Source organism: Furipterus horrens, unplaced genomic scaffold (genome assembly GCF_987537825.1).
Source record: "Furipterus horrens unplaced genomic scaffold, mFurHor1.1.pri manual_scaffold_1, whole genome shotgun sequence".
Lineage (NCBI taxonomy): Eukaryota > Metazoa > Chordata > Mammalia > Chiroptera > Furipteridae > Furipterus > Furipterus horrens.
In genome coordinates, this window is record NW_028327171.1 from 92210715 (window position 1) to 92226134 (window position 15420).

At 35.0% G+C, this 15420-nt stretch overlaps 1 protein-coding gene across 1 annotated transcript in view; it reads left to right on the forward strand.

Moving 5' to 3' along the window:
* DZIP3 (DAZ interacting zinc finger protein 3) overlaps nucleotides 1–15420 on the forward strand; it is a 113528-nt gene that overhangs the window by 8490 nt on the left and 89618 nt on the right. The window contains 4 exon segments of the mRNA XM_090276379.1: nucleotides 3946–4043; nucleotides 6768–6837; nucleotides 8954–9109; nucleotides 14973–15089. Coding sequence (XP_090132505.1) covers nucleotides 4012–4043; nucleotides 6768–6837; nucleotides 8954–9109; nucleotides 14973–15089 — 375 coding nt within the window. The 5' untranslated portion in view covers nucleotides 3946–4011.

Consider the following 15420-nt stretch of genomic DNA (forward strand, 5'->3'; position numbering starts at 1 on the left):
AGAGAGAGGGGCAGAGAAGGAGAGAAACATCAATGTGTGGTTGCCTCTCACGCACCCCCAACTGGGGACCTGGCCTGCAACCCAGACATGTGCCCTGACTGGGAATTGAATGCGCGACACTTCAGTTCACAGGTTGTTGCTCACTCCACTGAGCCACACCAGCTAGGGCGACAAAGTAATATTTTTAGGTTGGTGAAAACGTTTCACTTTTGGAGAATTTGCTTAAAGGTAATATATGCTCCTTCCAATAGTTCATAGCTAAAACTATATAGGATAACTTCCTGTAACAAAGATTTATCTAGCCCAAAATGACAGTGGTGCCAAGAAAGAGAAACCATGATTTCAGTGGGCATAAGAAAAGTTTGCAATAACTGAACTCCTTTCCTAAGAAATACCAAGTGTGTTATTTTATTTTCAAGCTAATAGCACTTTAAAAAGTGAGTTTCCTTTGTTTTTCTTTACACATTGATACTAATTTTTCTCCTTGGCATTGTGTGATCTATAAGTGCCAGAACTGTCAAGGATAGCAAATTCATGGGTTATCCTCCCACACATTGAAATGTAACCTTATTGGCCAATCAGAGCCTCTACATTGCTCAGGTGGATTTAAAAACAATGCTTATATACAATTTAGGAAGGTGTTAGGAGTCCTCTTCAAGGTAAATGTTTAAATGAATGATTAAAAAGTTATAAACAAGCTGTGCCTACTTTGATATGACTAAATACAGCTTTAAAAATGGGTGGGGGGGGCGCTTTACAATAAAAGAATTTTTTGTTTGCCTAAAACGTTGGCCCATTTATTGGTGCCCCCGACTGCCCAGGCTTTTGGAGTCTGCTTTCTCAGCACACCCCTCTCTGAGCCTGTTGCTTCCTCTCTCAAAAGAACAGAATTGAAAGAGACAAAGCATGTAAAGTGCTGGGCACAAAGGAAGCCATCAATAAATGGGAGTTGTGGCTCTGGCAAAAAAAATTAAGATAAAATAAGTTTGCTATAATTTTTGTACATAAAAGGGAAAGTGGGAGCTGGGAACTCAGAGCAGTAGAAAAAGATATTTCACTGTTACCAAGATATGGATGGGAGTGCCTTACTTTTCAAATGCAAATAAAATCATTTTGGTTGGTAGATAAAGATGTGCTGTAAACTGACACTCAATTTCAGCCTGCCCTCTGGTCAACCAGCTAGAAACTGAGTAAGTTCCAGTGGAAGAGCGGTTCCTCAGTTCCAGGAAGGCAGAGTCAGGTTTTAGTTTCCTACTGATAGGAAAAGTCTATTGAAGTGAATATACCAGGGGAAACCAGATTCACCCTTTCCCCCCATGTTTAACTCTGAGTTTAAAGGTTGAGTTTAAACATCTTCAGCATCTAGACTGGTAAGAACCTTTGGATTATTTTAGAAGCACAGTGGTAATGTTTCAGGCTGGCTCCGTTCTTTCTGTTGCTAGGTATTTACGCCTTCCTTCCCAACAGAGGCTGTGAAGGGCTACTGCTGCTGCTGTTGCGGGTAGTTTGCCACACAGTCTGCCCGGCTCCAGAGAAATGGTGGGACTGATGATCTCTCCTGGAAAACCTTTCATCACATGGATTCATCTCAGGTTATTTTTTTAAGCAAGCTGAAAAAGAAAGCCATTAGCCTTTTTAAACTCTTAATTCAGAATCCAAATATCTTCTGACTGATTAATTTTATTTACACTTTTATTTTTCAAGCTAAATACTGAACAGCTTAACAGAGGCCTTCCATCTTCTCTACCCTGTTGCCAGAGGATTTCCTTCCCTTCTTTTTATCCTCCCTCTTGTCTGTACAAACAGCTGCTGACTGAAGAAAAGTTGACCAGAGGGGGGAGGTGTTACTGTCTGAACTTTTAAATTCTGGAAGCCATGGGATTATCTAGGCTTAAATTTGTCTGCTCTGGGCATGAAATGATACCTATTATTTTTTATTAAAATATCCAGAGAGGTTTAGAAACCATAAAAGAAAAAGTTTGATTACAATACTAAAATTCTCAAAGCCATGTCCTTTTCTACACAGCTGTATTAAAGAGATGAAGCAAATATGATTTAGTGTGAATGAATAACAAGGTTTATCCAGTCTCTTTGCTTTGTTATTAGCTTTAGGTTGTATTTTTCATTGGTATTTGAATAGAATGCAAATTTAAATATGCATATGTCTTTGCTTACTGAGGTTTTAAAATAAGAATAAAACTAAAATAATTTACCTAGGAGAGCTAGATTCTGCATAGGTTAATACTGACAGCAAGAAGTGTTTTGTTAGGGATGGGCAAGAAACTAAGAGGTGTTAAATGAGGAAATTTAGAAGTCAGCATGTGTGTGAATCTTTGCATTTATGATTTGGTTAAGAAGTATCAGCTAACGTAGAATTACCTTTGTCTCAAGACTTTCTGTGTAATTTAGAGCTGGTGTGAGTCAAATACAGAATATAAGTAGTATTATAATTAGGGGTACTTGTTTTGCAGATGATCCCTTCAGGGCTCTTGTTAGCCTTTAGACCAGGATACTCACACCTCAAAGCTTAGGAGGTTCAGGTCCTGCAGTGCCTTCTTCCTCTCTAGGTGTTGTCTTTTTTTTTGGGGGGGGGGGTCAGGAGACTGGACATCATGTAAAACAATGTTTCTTTGAATAAATACAATCTGAATTCTTAATAGTGATTTACAAGTGATCTTGTGGAATATATCTTATGATTTGGGAATTATCTATGCTGAATTGGCTTTTAGTAATGGGCCTCCAAAAGCTCTACCAATCTAGTTTATGAGTGTATATTAAATATACTTTTAGAGAAACTAGCTACCAGTTAGATAAGTAAGCAGTCCAGAGGCAACAAATGAGAAACTTGACCCAGTGTTGTGCTTGGTAGCAAGCCTAAGGCACTCTATGTCAGTTTCATTAATGCTGTTGCTGCTGTATTCTTTTCTTTTTCCTCATCATTTCTTACTTTGCCCCAAAGCACTGAGAAGTAGTTTTCCATGTTTGCTCTGACAGTTACTGTGCTTATGTACAGTAGGATCAGAAAGGCAAGTCAAACTAGCAGAAGGCAGTGGAGTTTGGAGGCTTGAAACTCAGTAAAAGAGATCATATGAGACTAAATTGACAGGGATTGGTCTTGGGATAGTTAAGTAGGGAGCTAAATAAATACCGGTAAATAGATATACTAATTATACTATTATTCCCCTTTTTGTTGTGTTGCCTCAGTACATTTTTTTTTTTTTTTCTTTCAGGAAACATTCACTATATCCATTGATATTTGAACCAGAGAGTTCTTTACATCCCACCTTTCTAATTTTATGGAGATATACAATTATACAACTTTGGGAAAAAGTGGCTAAATGTTATTTTAGATTAAAAGAAAAACAAATAGTGCTATTGAGATTGTGTTAAGCAAGAACTTTTTTACCTATAGGAAATAACTTAGTACAAACCTTTTTGGAAGCCATTTAGCAGTGTACATGGGCTTAAAATATTTGTGTCTTTTGACCTAGAAATTCAACATCTGAGATTTTAATATAAGGAAATAATCATAAATACAGAGAAGGCCTTATGGACAGTGGAGTTTATCAAAATACTATTTATAATAAAACAATGAGAAACAATTTAAATCTCTAACTGTAAAGAAATGGTCAAAGAAACACTAGTCAACCAATTGTGTTTCCATTGAGAATGATTACTAAAATATAAAACAACAAGAAAGATGCTTTTGATATATGTTCAGTGGTGATAAAGTATTCAGCATTGTCTTATCAATATGATTACAAATTGGTAAAATATACCTATGCTTGGAAAAATATTAAGTATATTAAAATGTAAACAGTGATTTATGTTTGAATGATGAAACTGTGTTTCAAAACATTTTTTAATGGTCGTGTACTACTAATATAGTAGGAGACAGAATGTAGTCCACCTCCTTTTCCACTAAAAATACTACTTTCCTTACAGATTTAAACATCAATAGTAAAGATCAGTCTGCAAGCATTGGACTTTTGCAAAAGGACATTGTATGTCATGGATTCTGTACCAGAAGAGCTTTTTGTGAGGTAAGGGATGAATTGACAAAAGGCAACTGCATTTGTTGTATTCCAAAGACATAACATTTGTCTCTTCCATATAACTTTGGAAAGCTAGTGTCAATCAGATACTCTTATACTTCAGGTTTAATTAGTGAGGGATGTTGACTGAGTGAAATCTAATTTTAGAAAGTTTCTTTAAGGACCACACCCCGACTGAAGATCTAAGAATTGAAAACTGTACCACAGCTGGTCATATCTGGGGCATTATCAAAAAACTAATACTTTTATTTATCATTTAACAAGCACTTACATAGATTTACTCTTTGCCAGGCATTGTTTTAAATATTTTTATAGATATTAACTTATATAAATCTCATCACAACTCCATGAGTAGATGCTATTATTATTCTCATTTTATAGAATGTAACCTAAGCATAATAGAGAAGACTCTACTGAGTGTTTCAACTGGGTCCAGGCCAAAAGTGCATCTGTCCCCTCCAATCAGGGCAAATTCAGCCTGCCTATACCTCCCTCATACAATACTAAGCAATAAGTTAGTATTAGAGATCTCCCTCCCACCAATAGCTATATCATATAATAAGCAAAGTAATATTTTAATAATTTTTACAAGCAGTTTCTGGCCTCCTTAGTATTTAGGGAATAAAGATCAAACAAAATTTATGTTCTGAGAATTATAATGTAGGAAGATAAATAAAAAGTTATTTTACATTTAGGCAAAATGCACACATAAGTTATAGTAGAGATGCTGAAGCTATATATAGAAAGGAACAATAATTATTGACTGGGGTGGAGTGGGTTTTTCACAAGGTGATGCTTCAATGGAACTTGAATGGATAAGAAGTGTTTCGGTGGATGTAAAAGTGGAGTGAATGGGAGGTCATTTGGCTTAAGAAAATGTACTTAAGACAAATTCTTGGGGAGCTTTTTGACTGTCCTGCTAAAGAGTTTAGCTTAATTTTGTACAGAGCCATTGACATATTAAGAAGAGAAATGAAATTTTACACTATATTTTGGAAAGACTACCTCCCTTGATAATGGAAAGAAATGGAATGACAAGATACACTTGTAATTGCTGAGGAAGAAGCTGATGGAGGCTTGTAATGGAAGGAATAGGAAATGCTAGTAATGAAGGAGGGATTTATAAAACTAGAACTAACAGAATTCTGTGATTGTTTAAATATGAGAAAAGGGCAAAAGAGAAGTAGAGATGGCTCAAAGGTTTCTAATGACCGGAAGGCGATTGCCCCATTAACTAATATGGTGTGTGTGAGAAACAGAGGGGACAGATTATGAATTCAGTTTTGAACATGAGGATATTGAGTTGCTGCTTAAATATTCTTGTGGAGCTTGTAGAGGAGGTAGTTGGAAATGTGTAACTGTAGCTTCAAAGCAGTTAAGGCTGGAGATAATAGATTTGGGGATCATTTGAATGGGTGCTATTTGAGTTCATGGAAGTTCACTCATTTATTTGTTTTGATATTCATTCATTCATTCATTCATTCATTCAATAAATATTTGAGTGGTACTTTATGTCAGATGTTGGGTTAGATGCTTGAAGCTAAGGTAATGAATAAGAAGGACCTGATCCCTATTTGAAAGTATTTATATATGGCATAAAGTATACAGGTGGCGAAAGCAGCAGAACAGCAAAAGAAAAATATTAGTCTTGTGTCTAGTTTTAGCTTTGTTATTTCCTAAGTATATAACTTAAAACAAGTTATTTGTTGGTAACACAAGGAACTCTTTTGTGTTCCTTTTTGGAGTGGGGCTTAGACATAAAGGAAAAGGCGGTAAATAGGTTTTTCTTTTCCATGACATTTTAGTGAGCACTGAGAATCATATTGTAAAATATTGTTTGTGTGTATGAATCATCTTTTGTTGAAACTTTCACTGTATGGATAATGCTGTACTTTTTACCTGTCTTGTCTCCCCTAAAAAAATCAGTTTGCTCATAATATTTAGATGTAAAGGTTTGTCTGTCAAAAGAGTACATGAATGTGAAGTAAAATGGGATAACATAATAATTCTGAGTAAATCAATTGATAGCTTTTTCACCTCAGTTTTCTCTCTTGCAAGTGCACAAAATTAAGAGCATATAAATCATACATGATTCTGTGTTATAGTCCTTATATTTTGAGTCCTGTGTCATGGTTCTGTATGTAGGCAAAGCAATTTTATAAATACATTTTCAGTTTAGTATATAATACTACATATATTTGTATATCAGGCCAATGTCAAAAGCCATACTGTCGGAGTACTCCTTTTACAAAAATAGTTCATAATTTCTAAATATTTTTGAAAACTACAATTGTAAGGCCAGGAACTTGAAACAAAAAATAAAATGATCTATGTAATAGATCCTTTCCAAACCTTTATTGTTTTAAAACAAAACATCAACCTTTCAAGAAACTTCTTTCTTTACATTGAAATAGTGATATAAAGTTAATTTTTCCCATTATTTTGAACTACTGTGTGTCTGCTTGAAGATGACCTTTTGTACATCAGCTCTCTGTTCTTGATACCACCATACAGTTGGGGCATGGCATAATTTCTTTGAGTCCCGAGAGAGATAACAACATCTACCACCATTTAACAGTCTTTGATACAGTGTTTACACTTCTGAAACTTTTAGACAAAAATTCACTTGTTAGAGTTTTTACTAGTAAATTTAATTGTGTTCTTTGTAAGGAGATGCTCTAGATACACCCTTTTTTTTTTAATTGAAAATAGGGATTCTCATATAGAGGAGCAGACTAAGGAGAAAATTGAGAATAAGGTAGAAGAATCAACTGATCAACTGGTAAGAGAAGATTTAATTTTTATTAATTGTAGTTAATTAGTAATGACTGATTATGTAATGCTAAATAGAATTAGCTTAATTATTTAAAAAAATTGGGGGGAAGTTCACTTTTGTACCTTAAATAGTAAATCTATGGTCATAACTAAATCAATCTTTGGTAATTGATACCTGTGTGTCAAAGTTATCATTCTAATCACCAATCCTCACTGTAAATTAAAAATAATGGACAATTGAATCGACTTGCCCAGAAACATCCCAGTAGTCAGTTTTAAGAAATCTCTTGTCTTTTAAAAGCAAAATTCAAACAAAATGAAAACAATATACATACGAAGAAAACACACACACAGAATTTTATTAAGAAATCCACTGAGTTTCTGAAGTTAATTCTTTTCCTTGTTTTTATCATTTTTACTGTTAGAATGTTCAATACTCAATGACTGAAAATAAATTATACATTAAGGCTTTTAGTGCCAATGATAATATACTTTATGGTTGATTAAATATGAATATCACATTTGCTTATATTTAATGAAGTCTGTATGAATAGATGTTTGTTAGGTTTGCTCAAGCAGTTTTTACCTTCCAAACAGTATTATATAGTGATTGATATCCACTTAATAAAGTTTGTAAAGTTTATTCAGTAACTTATGAAGAGAAAATATGTGAACATAAAATGACCATGAAGTTATCACTGTAAAAATTATGCAGAGTAAACCCAGTATGTGCAAATGTACATAGGGATGCACAGTTGAACCAAGGAGAGTAGATTCAGAAAAGGCTTTTCGAGAGACAGATTTGGGAATACAGGAGGCAAGAGAGGGTGACTTTGACCTGAAACTGACTTAACTGCTAAATCAATTTTGCAAAAATTGATTGAGTATCAGATATTTTGACAACTTAAAAAAATAAAAATTGTATTTATAAGATAAACTATGTATAAGATTTAGTTAACAAGCATGATGCTTATACTATTTCCTGTTGAAAAAATTTTATGTCATAGTCTTGCCTGTGTATTAATTTAGTAATTAGTGTTATATGATTCTGGGGCAACTTGCTGGCAGAATTGACCTTTAGTTTGAAATATATACACTATTGATAGTGGTCATTCTTTATAAGGGCTTGTGTAGTTACTTTATGGAAGTTCTTTTTTTTAACTTTTTGAGAAATTTCGAACCTACTGAAAAGTTGCAAGAAGTACAACATACACTTATATGCCCTTCACTGACAAAAATGTTTTCTACATTTTTGAATATAATTTTCATATAAAGAAGTACTATAAAATGTAAGGTGTATTTGTTGGGTATTGTTGAAGATGGAGGAATCTTAATTTAAGACTCAAACTTAGAAGGGGAGAGTGGGCAGATAGGTGTGCAATGGACTTTCTTGGTTTCTAGTTACAGTCAGAGTCACCCGACCCCAGGAAATTTTTAGTGACTTAAGCCCTACATGGCTTCTGCATTAAAAGCTGTTCTGACATTCAGAGATCAGCAGCAAAATATTCATACTCCCAAAGTTTCAGTAGGGTATAGAAGCTGTGGTATCTTGTTAAGGTTGAAGGAAAGCCATCATCCATCTGTTCCAGGCCCATTATACATTTCTATTGCCCACCCATTCCTCATAACTAATGTAAAAGCCTCTCTTAGAAATAGATTTCATATTATTATGTAGAATAATTTATGTAATATTTTCAGCTTAGCATTTATTATGCTTTAAATGGAATAATTCAATACATACTTTGTATTTATCAAGAGCAACTATTCTCCAAGGCCTCACTCACATTTAAGCCTAAAATTGTTCATGTTTCCTATCCCACCACCCTATAACAAAAAAGTTGTAATTATTCCAATCTTTGAATTTCTGCTTTGTTTATAACTTTCAGATGAATTTATGACACTCCCTATATTAAAGCTTCTTGAGTTTTGGTCTTAAACTTCCTACAATGTTGTAAGTTCCTTGATAGCAGGAAGAATGTCTTAATCTTATTTGGATTTTCTATAGTCTGTCACAGTGCTCTACATATAGTTTGTAGGGGCACTTTGTGCATTTTTTTAAATACTTTGGCTGGTGTTAGTATTAGCCAAATATAATTGTATAAATTTTTAATAATGTCTTCTAGGACAAACAGGAAAAGGCCACACCTGCTGATCTTGTTCCTGTTAACCTACTATTAGAGGTGAAGAAGTTATTGAGTGCAGTTAATGATCTACCAAAAGGTGTGGTCCCTCACATTAAGAAGTTTTTACAAAAAGATTTTTCCTTCCAAAGTATGCAGGTAAGATCATAATTTTTTCTTTGAGGCAGAAGTATAGCTTTCTGTAAGTACTGCTACTACACTCATAGTTCTGACACATGGTGTGTGGGTATATTCCCACACTGATAAGTTCTCCAAGGTTAGCTGGGTGTTCTTCAGTCAATTCAATTTTGATACTATCTACCTGGAGTTAGCATCAGATCTCACAAATTAAGGACCTAGTACCACAAGGCTGCCCCCACTTCAGAAGTCATTTGCCAGTCCTAGGTTGTCCCCAGGACTTCTGATCATCTGGCTATACATTGAACTTTGAACAACTCCCTCTTGGTTGCAGTGATTTGCTAGAACAGCCCACAGAACTCGGGAAACACTTGTATTTACCATTTTATTAATAATATAGTATATGATAAAGGATACAGAGAACAGCCAGGTCAAGGTCTGGAAGGGTCCTGAGTGTAGGAACTTCTGTCCCAGGGGAGTTGGTGTATACCACCCTCCTGGCATGTGGACATGTTCACTAAACTGGAAGCTCTCCAAACCACTTACTTTTAGGATTTTTATGGATGCTTCATCATGTAGGCATGATCAATTATTAATTCAAATTCTAGTCCCTCTCTCATCTCTGGAAATGTGGATGGGGCTGAAGTTCCAAACTTCTAATCTTGTCTTCATCTTTCTGGTGACTGATTCCAGGAGCCCAAGAGTCACTTCATTAAAACAAAAGACACTTCTATCACACAGGAAATTCTAAAGGTTTTAGGAGTTCTGTGTCAGGAACCAGGGTCAAAGACCAAATATTAGCAGGAAGTAGGGCAGATATCAATATATATGTCTTATTTTTTTATTAGTAACTTTTCTTTTTTCTTTTTCTTTTTTTTAACCACAGGAGTGCAGCTAAGGTCTTGAAATCTCCATCTTACTGCTTGTGAAGGGCTCAGTGTGAGCCTCGATTATAGATTCCTTATTAATTGAATAGAGTTAGCTGGTGCTAACCTTTCAAGGATGATGGTAGGAATGTTGGTTAGTAGTTTGTAAGCTGCTGACAATAAGGTCTAGTATTTATTCCAGTTCTATCCATAACCTGTAACATGGCAGTCTGAGATAGGGGACTGCATTCAGTTTTCCTAATTTTAAAAATGTTGACAAATTTTTCAAAAATGAAAAATAAAAATAATGTCTAAAACTTTTAGATTCATGAGTGAAATAAATATTCTAGAGAATATATTATAGATTTCTATCTTGCAAATAATAGTTTCTCTGGATAATAATTTATGAAACTTTACAAATAAGATGGGTACCATTTTTTAAATTAATGGAGTTTTCCTAAGTTAAAAAAAGTTATCTATTCTTTGTAGCAGTTAATTGGGGGGAAGGGAGCAAAATACCATATGTATTTTGAAAAGGCTACCTTTGCCTTTTCTGTGGAAAAAAAATTATTAATTATAACCATGAAACAAATTAATACTAATATGATTTTAAAAAGTCAAACTCTGAAAATATCCAAAGAATTTATATACACTTATAACCTTAACTGAGATAATTTACCACAGTATGAATTCTTGTTTGAACTTGATGGAATAATTCCACTAGTTTCCTCTTATCTTTTTGAAATCACCCAAAACAGTTATAAGAACAGAAACTAGTATTCTTTATACATGCAAACAATAGTCAATTAAAGGTAAAAATGAAAGAAAAGTACTTATAGCAACAACAACAAAAAATACCTAAGGAATACATAAGATTATAAACTAGTCTTTCTCAAAAGTTTCTCCTAAGCTACCTAAATGAGACTATCTGAACCCCATACTAGTCCTAAAGGATCAGAATCATTGGGGGTAGGTCTGGGAATGTGCATTTTAGCAAGCAGGTACCCACACACACTGCTTTTCTTCACATTAAGTTTAGAAATCAATACTCTATTAAAACTATAAACTAAAATCTCTATAAGAAAAGAAGACCTGAATGGAAAACAGTACATGTAGGAAGATAAAGTATGATAATGCTGTCAATCTTTTCTGAAATAGAAATTTACAAATATATAATTCAATAAAAGTGAGAAAAGAATTTTTTGTTATTACTAAAAGCTAATTCTAAAGTTCAGGTGGAAAATAAAAGGAAGAATAGCCAAGAAAATTATGAAAGAGAAGTGTAGAGGAGAAGGGCTTATAATTTGTCCACTTAGATATTAAAACTTACTATGGAGCTCTAATAACTAAAAACTGTGTTACTTGCTCTTGACTCTACAGACAAGTCTAGAAAATAGAAGAGAAATTCCAAAAGTAGACCCAAATACATATAGAACTTTTATATATGATAAGTTGACAAAAATTGATAATGCTAAAGGGGAAATTGATAAATCAACAATCCTAGAGGGAGAATTTAACATAGCTCTTTGAATAACTGATAGAACATGGATACAAAATTAGTAGAGCTGTAGCAAACTTGATGTAACTGACATGTATGTGTGTGTTTGTATGTGTGTATACACTTCACCTAAAGGTGGCAGGGTATACATTCTTTTTAAGTGCACACAGAACATTTACAAGAATTGACCATATACTAGGGCACAAAGCAAGTCTAAATAAATTTCAAAGAATGAAAACATACAGAGCATGTTCTCTAATTATTGTAGAATCAATTTAGAAATCAATAACAGAAAGATGATCTATAAAACCATTGTTTCTAAGTTAAAATAGATACCTCTAATGCAGGTAGCCTGTGGGTCAAAGAAGAAATCACAATGAAAATTATGTGTAGATACATTTTTGAACTGAATAAAGAGCATATATCAAAACTGTGTTATTAGGTAAAAGCTGTGCTTAAAGGAATATCTATAGCTTGAAATGCATATATTAGAAAAAGAAGCAAGGTTGAATACCAGTCATTTAAATATAAAGTTCAAGAGGTTAATGGAAGAGCAGCAAATTACAAACGAAGTCTAAAGAAAGACGTGTTAAAATTAGCTACAACTAAAAAATAGAATAAAACATGTAACAGGGAAGGTCAGTAAAGCCAAAACTTGTTTTTGAAAAGAGCAGTAAAATTGATAAATGCCTGATAAGAATGTTCAAAGAAAAAGAAAGAAGGCAAAAATAAGCAAATCATGAATGTGAACATGAAAACATTAACACAAATTCCATAGTCATCTAAAGGATAATACAGAATTATGCTATTTGCAGTGGCTGCCTGGGTTAGTTTAGAGCAATCTTCCTTTCAGAAGAACTAGAAAAACTGGACAAAATATTTCTTAGTAATGTTTATTTGTGCTCTTCTGGAAAATCAGTTTATTCAGCTGGATTGAGATGATTTTAAGCTTTACTTTTGTTCTGGGAAGAAGGTTTACCTTCTTTATTTATGGTTTACCCTTCGTAGTAGATACTGTCAGGCCCTGTCCATCCTTACCTTTTGACTTCTGTTATTTCAGTATGTTCTGGACAATTTCTAGTTTTCAATATCTACACCTGTATGACTCAGGCCTTATTTTCTCTGAAACTGCAGAAAGCTGTACTGTCATGGCAATTCAGAAGTTTCAAGGAATTAATACTCCCCCTTCACCCCAGAAAGCACTCAGTTAATAAGCCTTGGGGGTTGTTACATAAATATCCTAGTTCCCTTTCCCCTTGAATTGGGTCATACTGAGTTTTATATTTTTATTGTTTCTCAGTTTTTCCCTGTTGTATTAACCCCAGTTGTCCACCATGGGTCATTGCTTTAATAACACACCCATTACTCGAAAGCCTGCTTTCCCTTCCCTGTGTCACCCCTCTGCTCCCCAACCATTGTTTTCTGCACTTCCTAAATAAACTACTGTAGTTTTGCACTATAAGACGCACCTGACCATAAGAGGAGGAAAACAAGAAAAAAAATATTCTGAACCTACTGGTGTACTAACCATGTAAAGTGAACAGCAGTCAACAATGGTACTAAGAACCATCATCACTGTCATTAACAAATGAGGCGAGACTTTAAGGTTCAAGTACTCTTCTAGTTTTCTGGGAACCCCAAGAATTCATCATTGCTAGTGTCAGAATTTATGGGGGCTTTAATAACAGGCATTGAGGAAGTTAAGAGGTATCACTAGTTGTAACAGTCACTGAGAGTATCACTATCCTAGTTAGAGGTTCTGGTAGACTCCCCAGTGCCTGTTACAGCTAGTGATAGCCCATAATTCCCTCAGTGCCTATGTTACCACTAGAATAGTGAACCCCCATAACTCCCTTTATATACTACAAACCTCAGCATTTATGGCTGCTCACTCAGTTGCTGCTGGCCTCCTCAAACAAAAATGTGATGTGCAGTGGAAACAGTATGGAGGTAGATGAGACAGCTGTAGCATCTAACCAAGTCAGTAGCCAGCTGAGAACGTGTTACTTCAGCTCCAGCCATCTGCCTCTCATGATTGACACGGTTTAAGACACAGTGATTAGTGATTGGAGGCAGTTCTACTGACAGACCCCACCCAGTGTCAAAGACAATTGGCAGTTGGCACTGTGCCTCATACCCGTTATTAGCCTTAGCTGATTCGACAGATCATTGGTTGTAGCTGGTAGTGTCAGGCAGCTCTCTGCACTCTCCCAGGTCTCAGGTGATGGGCAGAGGCAGATGGCAATTGACCAGATGCCCTGAGATTCAGCAATAAAGTGGGACACTTAAGTGTCCCAAGGGGTTTCACATGGGCCCACTGTTTCCTCTTCTAAGAGCTGTTGCCACTGCTGACAGGTCAGGTAATACACATCACGGTCTGTGATGCAATATTTGTTCCATAAGACGCATAGACATTTCCCCCCACTTTTGGGGGAAAAAAGTGCGTCTTATGGAGCGAAAAATACAGTACGTGCATTCAAATCCATGTGTTAGGGTCAGTTTCCCATTAGAATCAAAACAGACACTTTAGGGAATATCTCTTCAGAGTCCCAACCAAAAGAATGAGGTATTTACCAGGACCCCTCTTCTGGCTTTTCTAGTTGTTGTCATTGAGAGGATTGATCTGAAACAATCTAGACTGTTTGGCAGAGGTGGAACTTCAGTGTTATGTTTTATATGCCTTTTCAAATTCAAGAGATATTCTTGAGTAAGTGGGTGAATATATAAGTCTGAAGTTCTGGTGATAGTTCTGAGATGAAAATAAAAATTTGGAAACTGCATGTAGACACTTTAAAAACATGACAGTGGTTTACTTTATCCAGGAAATGTGTTGATGGAGAAGTTCATTAAACTGTGTGGTAGGGAGAATGAAATAAAGCATCTAGTTAGCTAGGAGAAAAAATGGAGAGTATTATATACTGGAAACCGAGTTAAGAAAGTATAAGTTAAACTTGCCACACAGATGATACATCATTAAACAGGTAATGTAATTTAAGCCAAGCACTTGTGGGCACAAGGCATTGGGGAGTAGACCCAAATATAAGACATAGTCCTTCCCTTCATTTCATCCATGTAAATATCAAACTGTAGTACATAATAAATCATGTATTAGCTTGGTTCCAATCAGATTGCAGCATAAGATGGCTTGCCCTAGTGTTGGTATTAAAGCCCGCTTCCTGTTTACCACTGGTTCAGAGTGGGAAGGAAGATTTTAGTTATGCTGAGAATGAAGTGGGATTACCACCTTCTTTGAAGTAAGAGTGGATGTTGCCAACCGCTCGGCAGATGTAGGAATGCTTTTTAGTTTTTTGAGGAAATAGTTAACAAAGATTTGCCAGACTACTAACAAACAAACAAGTATAAAAACCAGTTGTATCTGGGTAGTGTGGATTTTTTTTTTAAACCATCTTTATATCTATACTCCAAATTTTCAACAATGAACATGTATTATTTGCGTAATAAAAATGTGTAGATATTTTTTCTAACTCAAAGACATTTTCAACTGAATAATTTTGCATAGAGAGAAGTTGCAGCTAACAGCCAGAATGGGGAGGAAGTTGTTCCTGCTTTGACTTTGTGTTTCTTCATAACACAAGTGGAAGCAGCACTTAGGAATATTCAAGCTACTAATTATACCGTAAGTGTTTTATTTTTGAAAGTTTGAAATAATGGGCTTGGACAACGTTTTCAATGAGAATGGCTGATACATGCTCAGTTTAAGGTGTAGGTCAATTTCTATTGTCCTCATTTACCTCAAGAGAATGGTACACATAAATTGATTTCCTTCTTTTGTCTTGCTCTTTCTTATGACTGCATTGCATTAATGAGCCTATTCTAGTTCCCTTCCCTGCCATAAAGCTGTTCATCTTAAAGAGAAACTTGAGCTAGTAAAAATGAGCTTTCTCAATTAGAAATGGAGAGCCCTTCCTTTCCCCCTAATTATTAATCAGCTCCTCTTTCTTCTGATA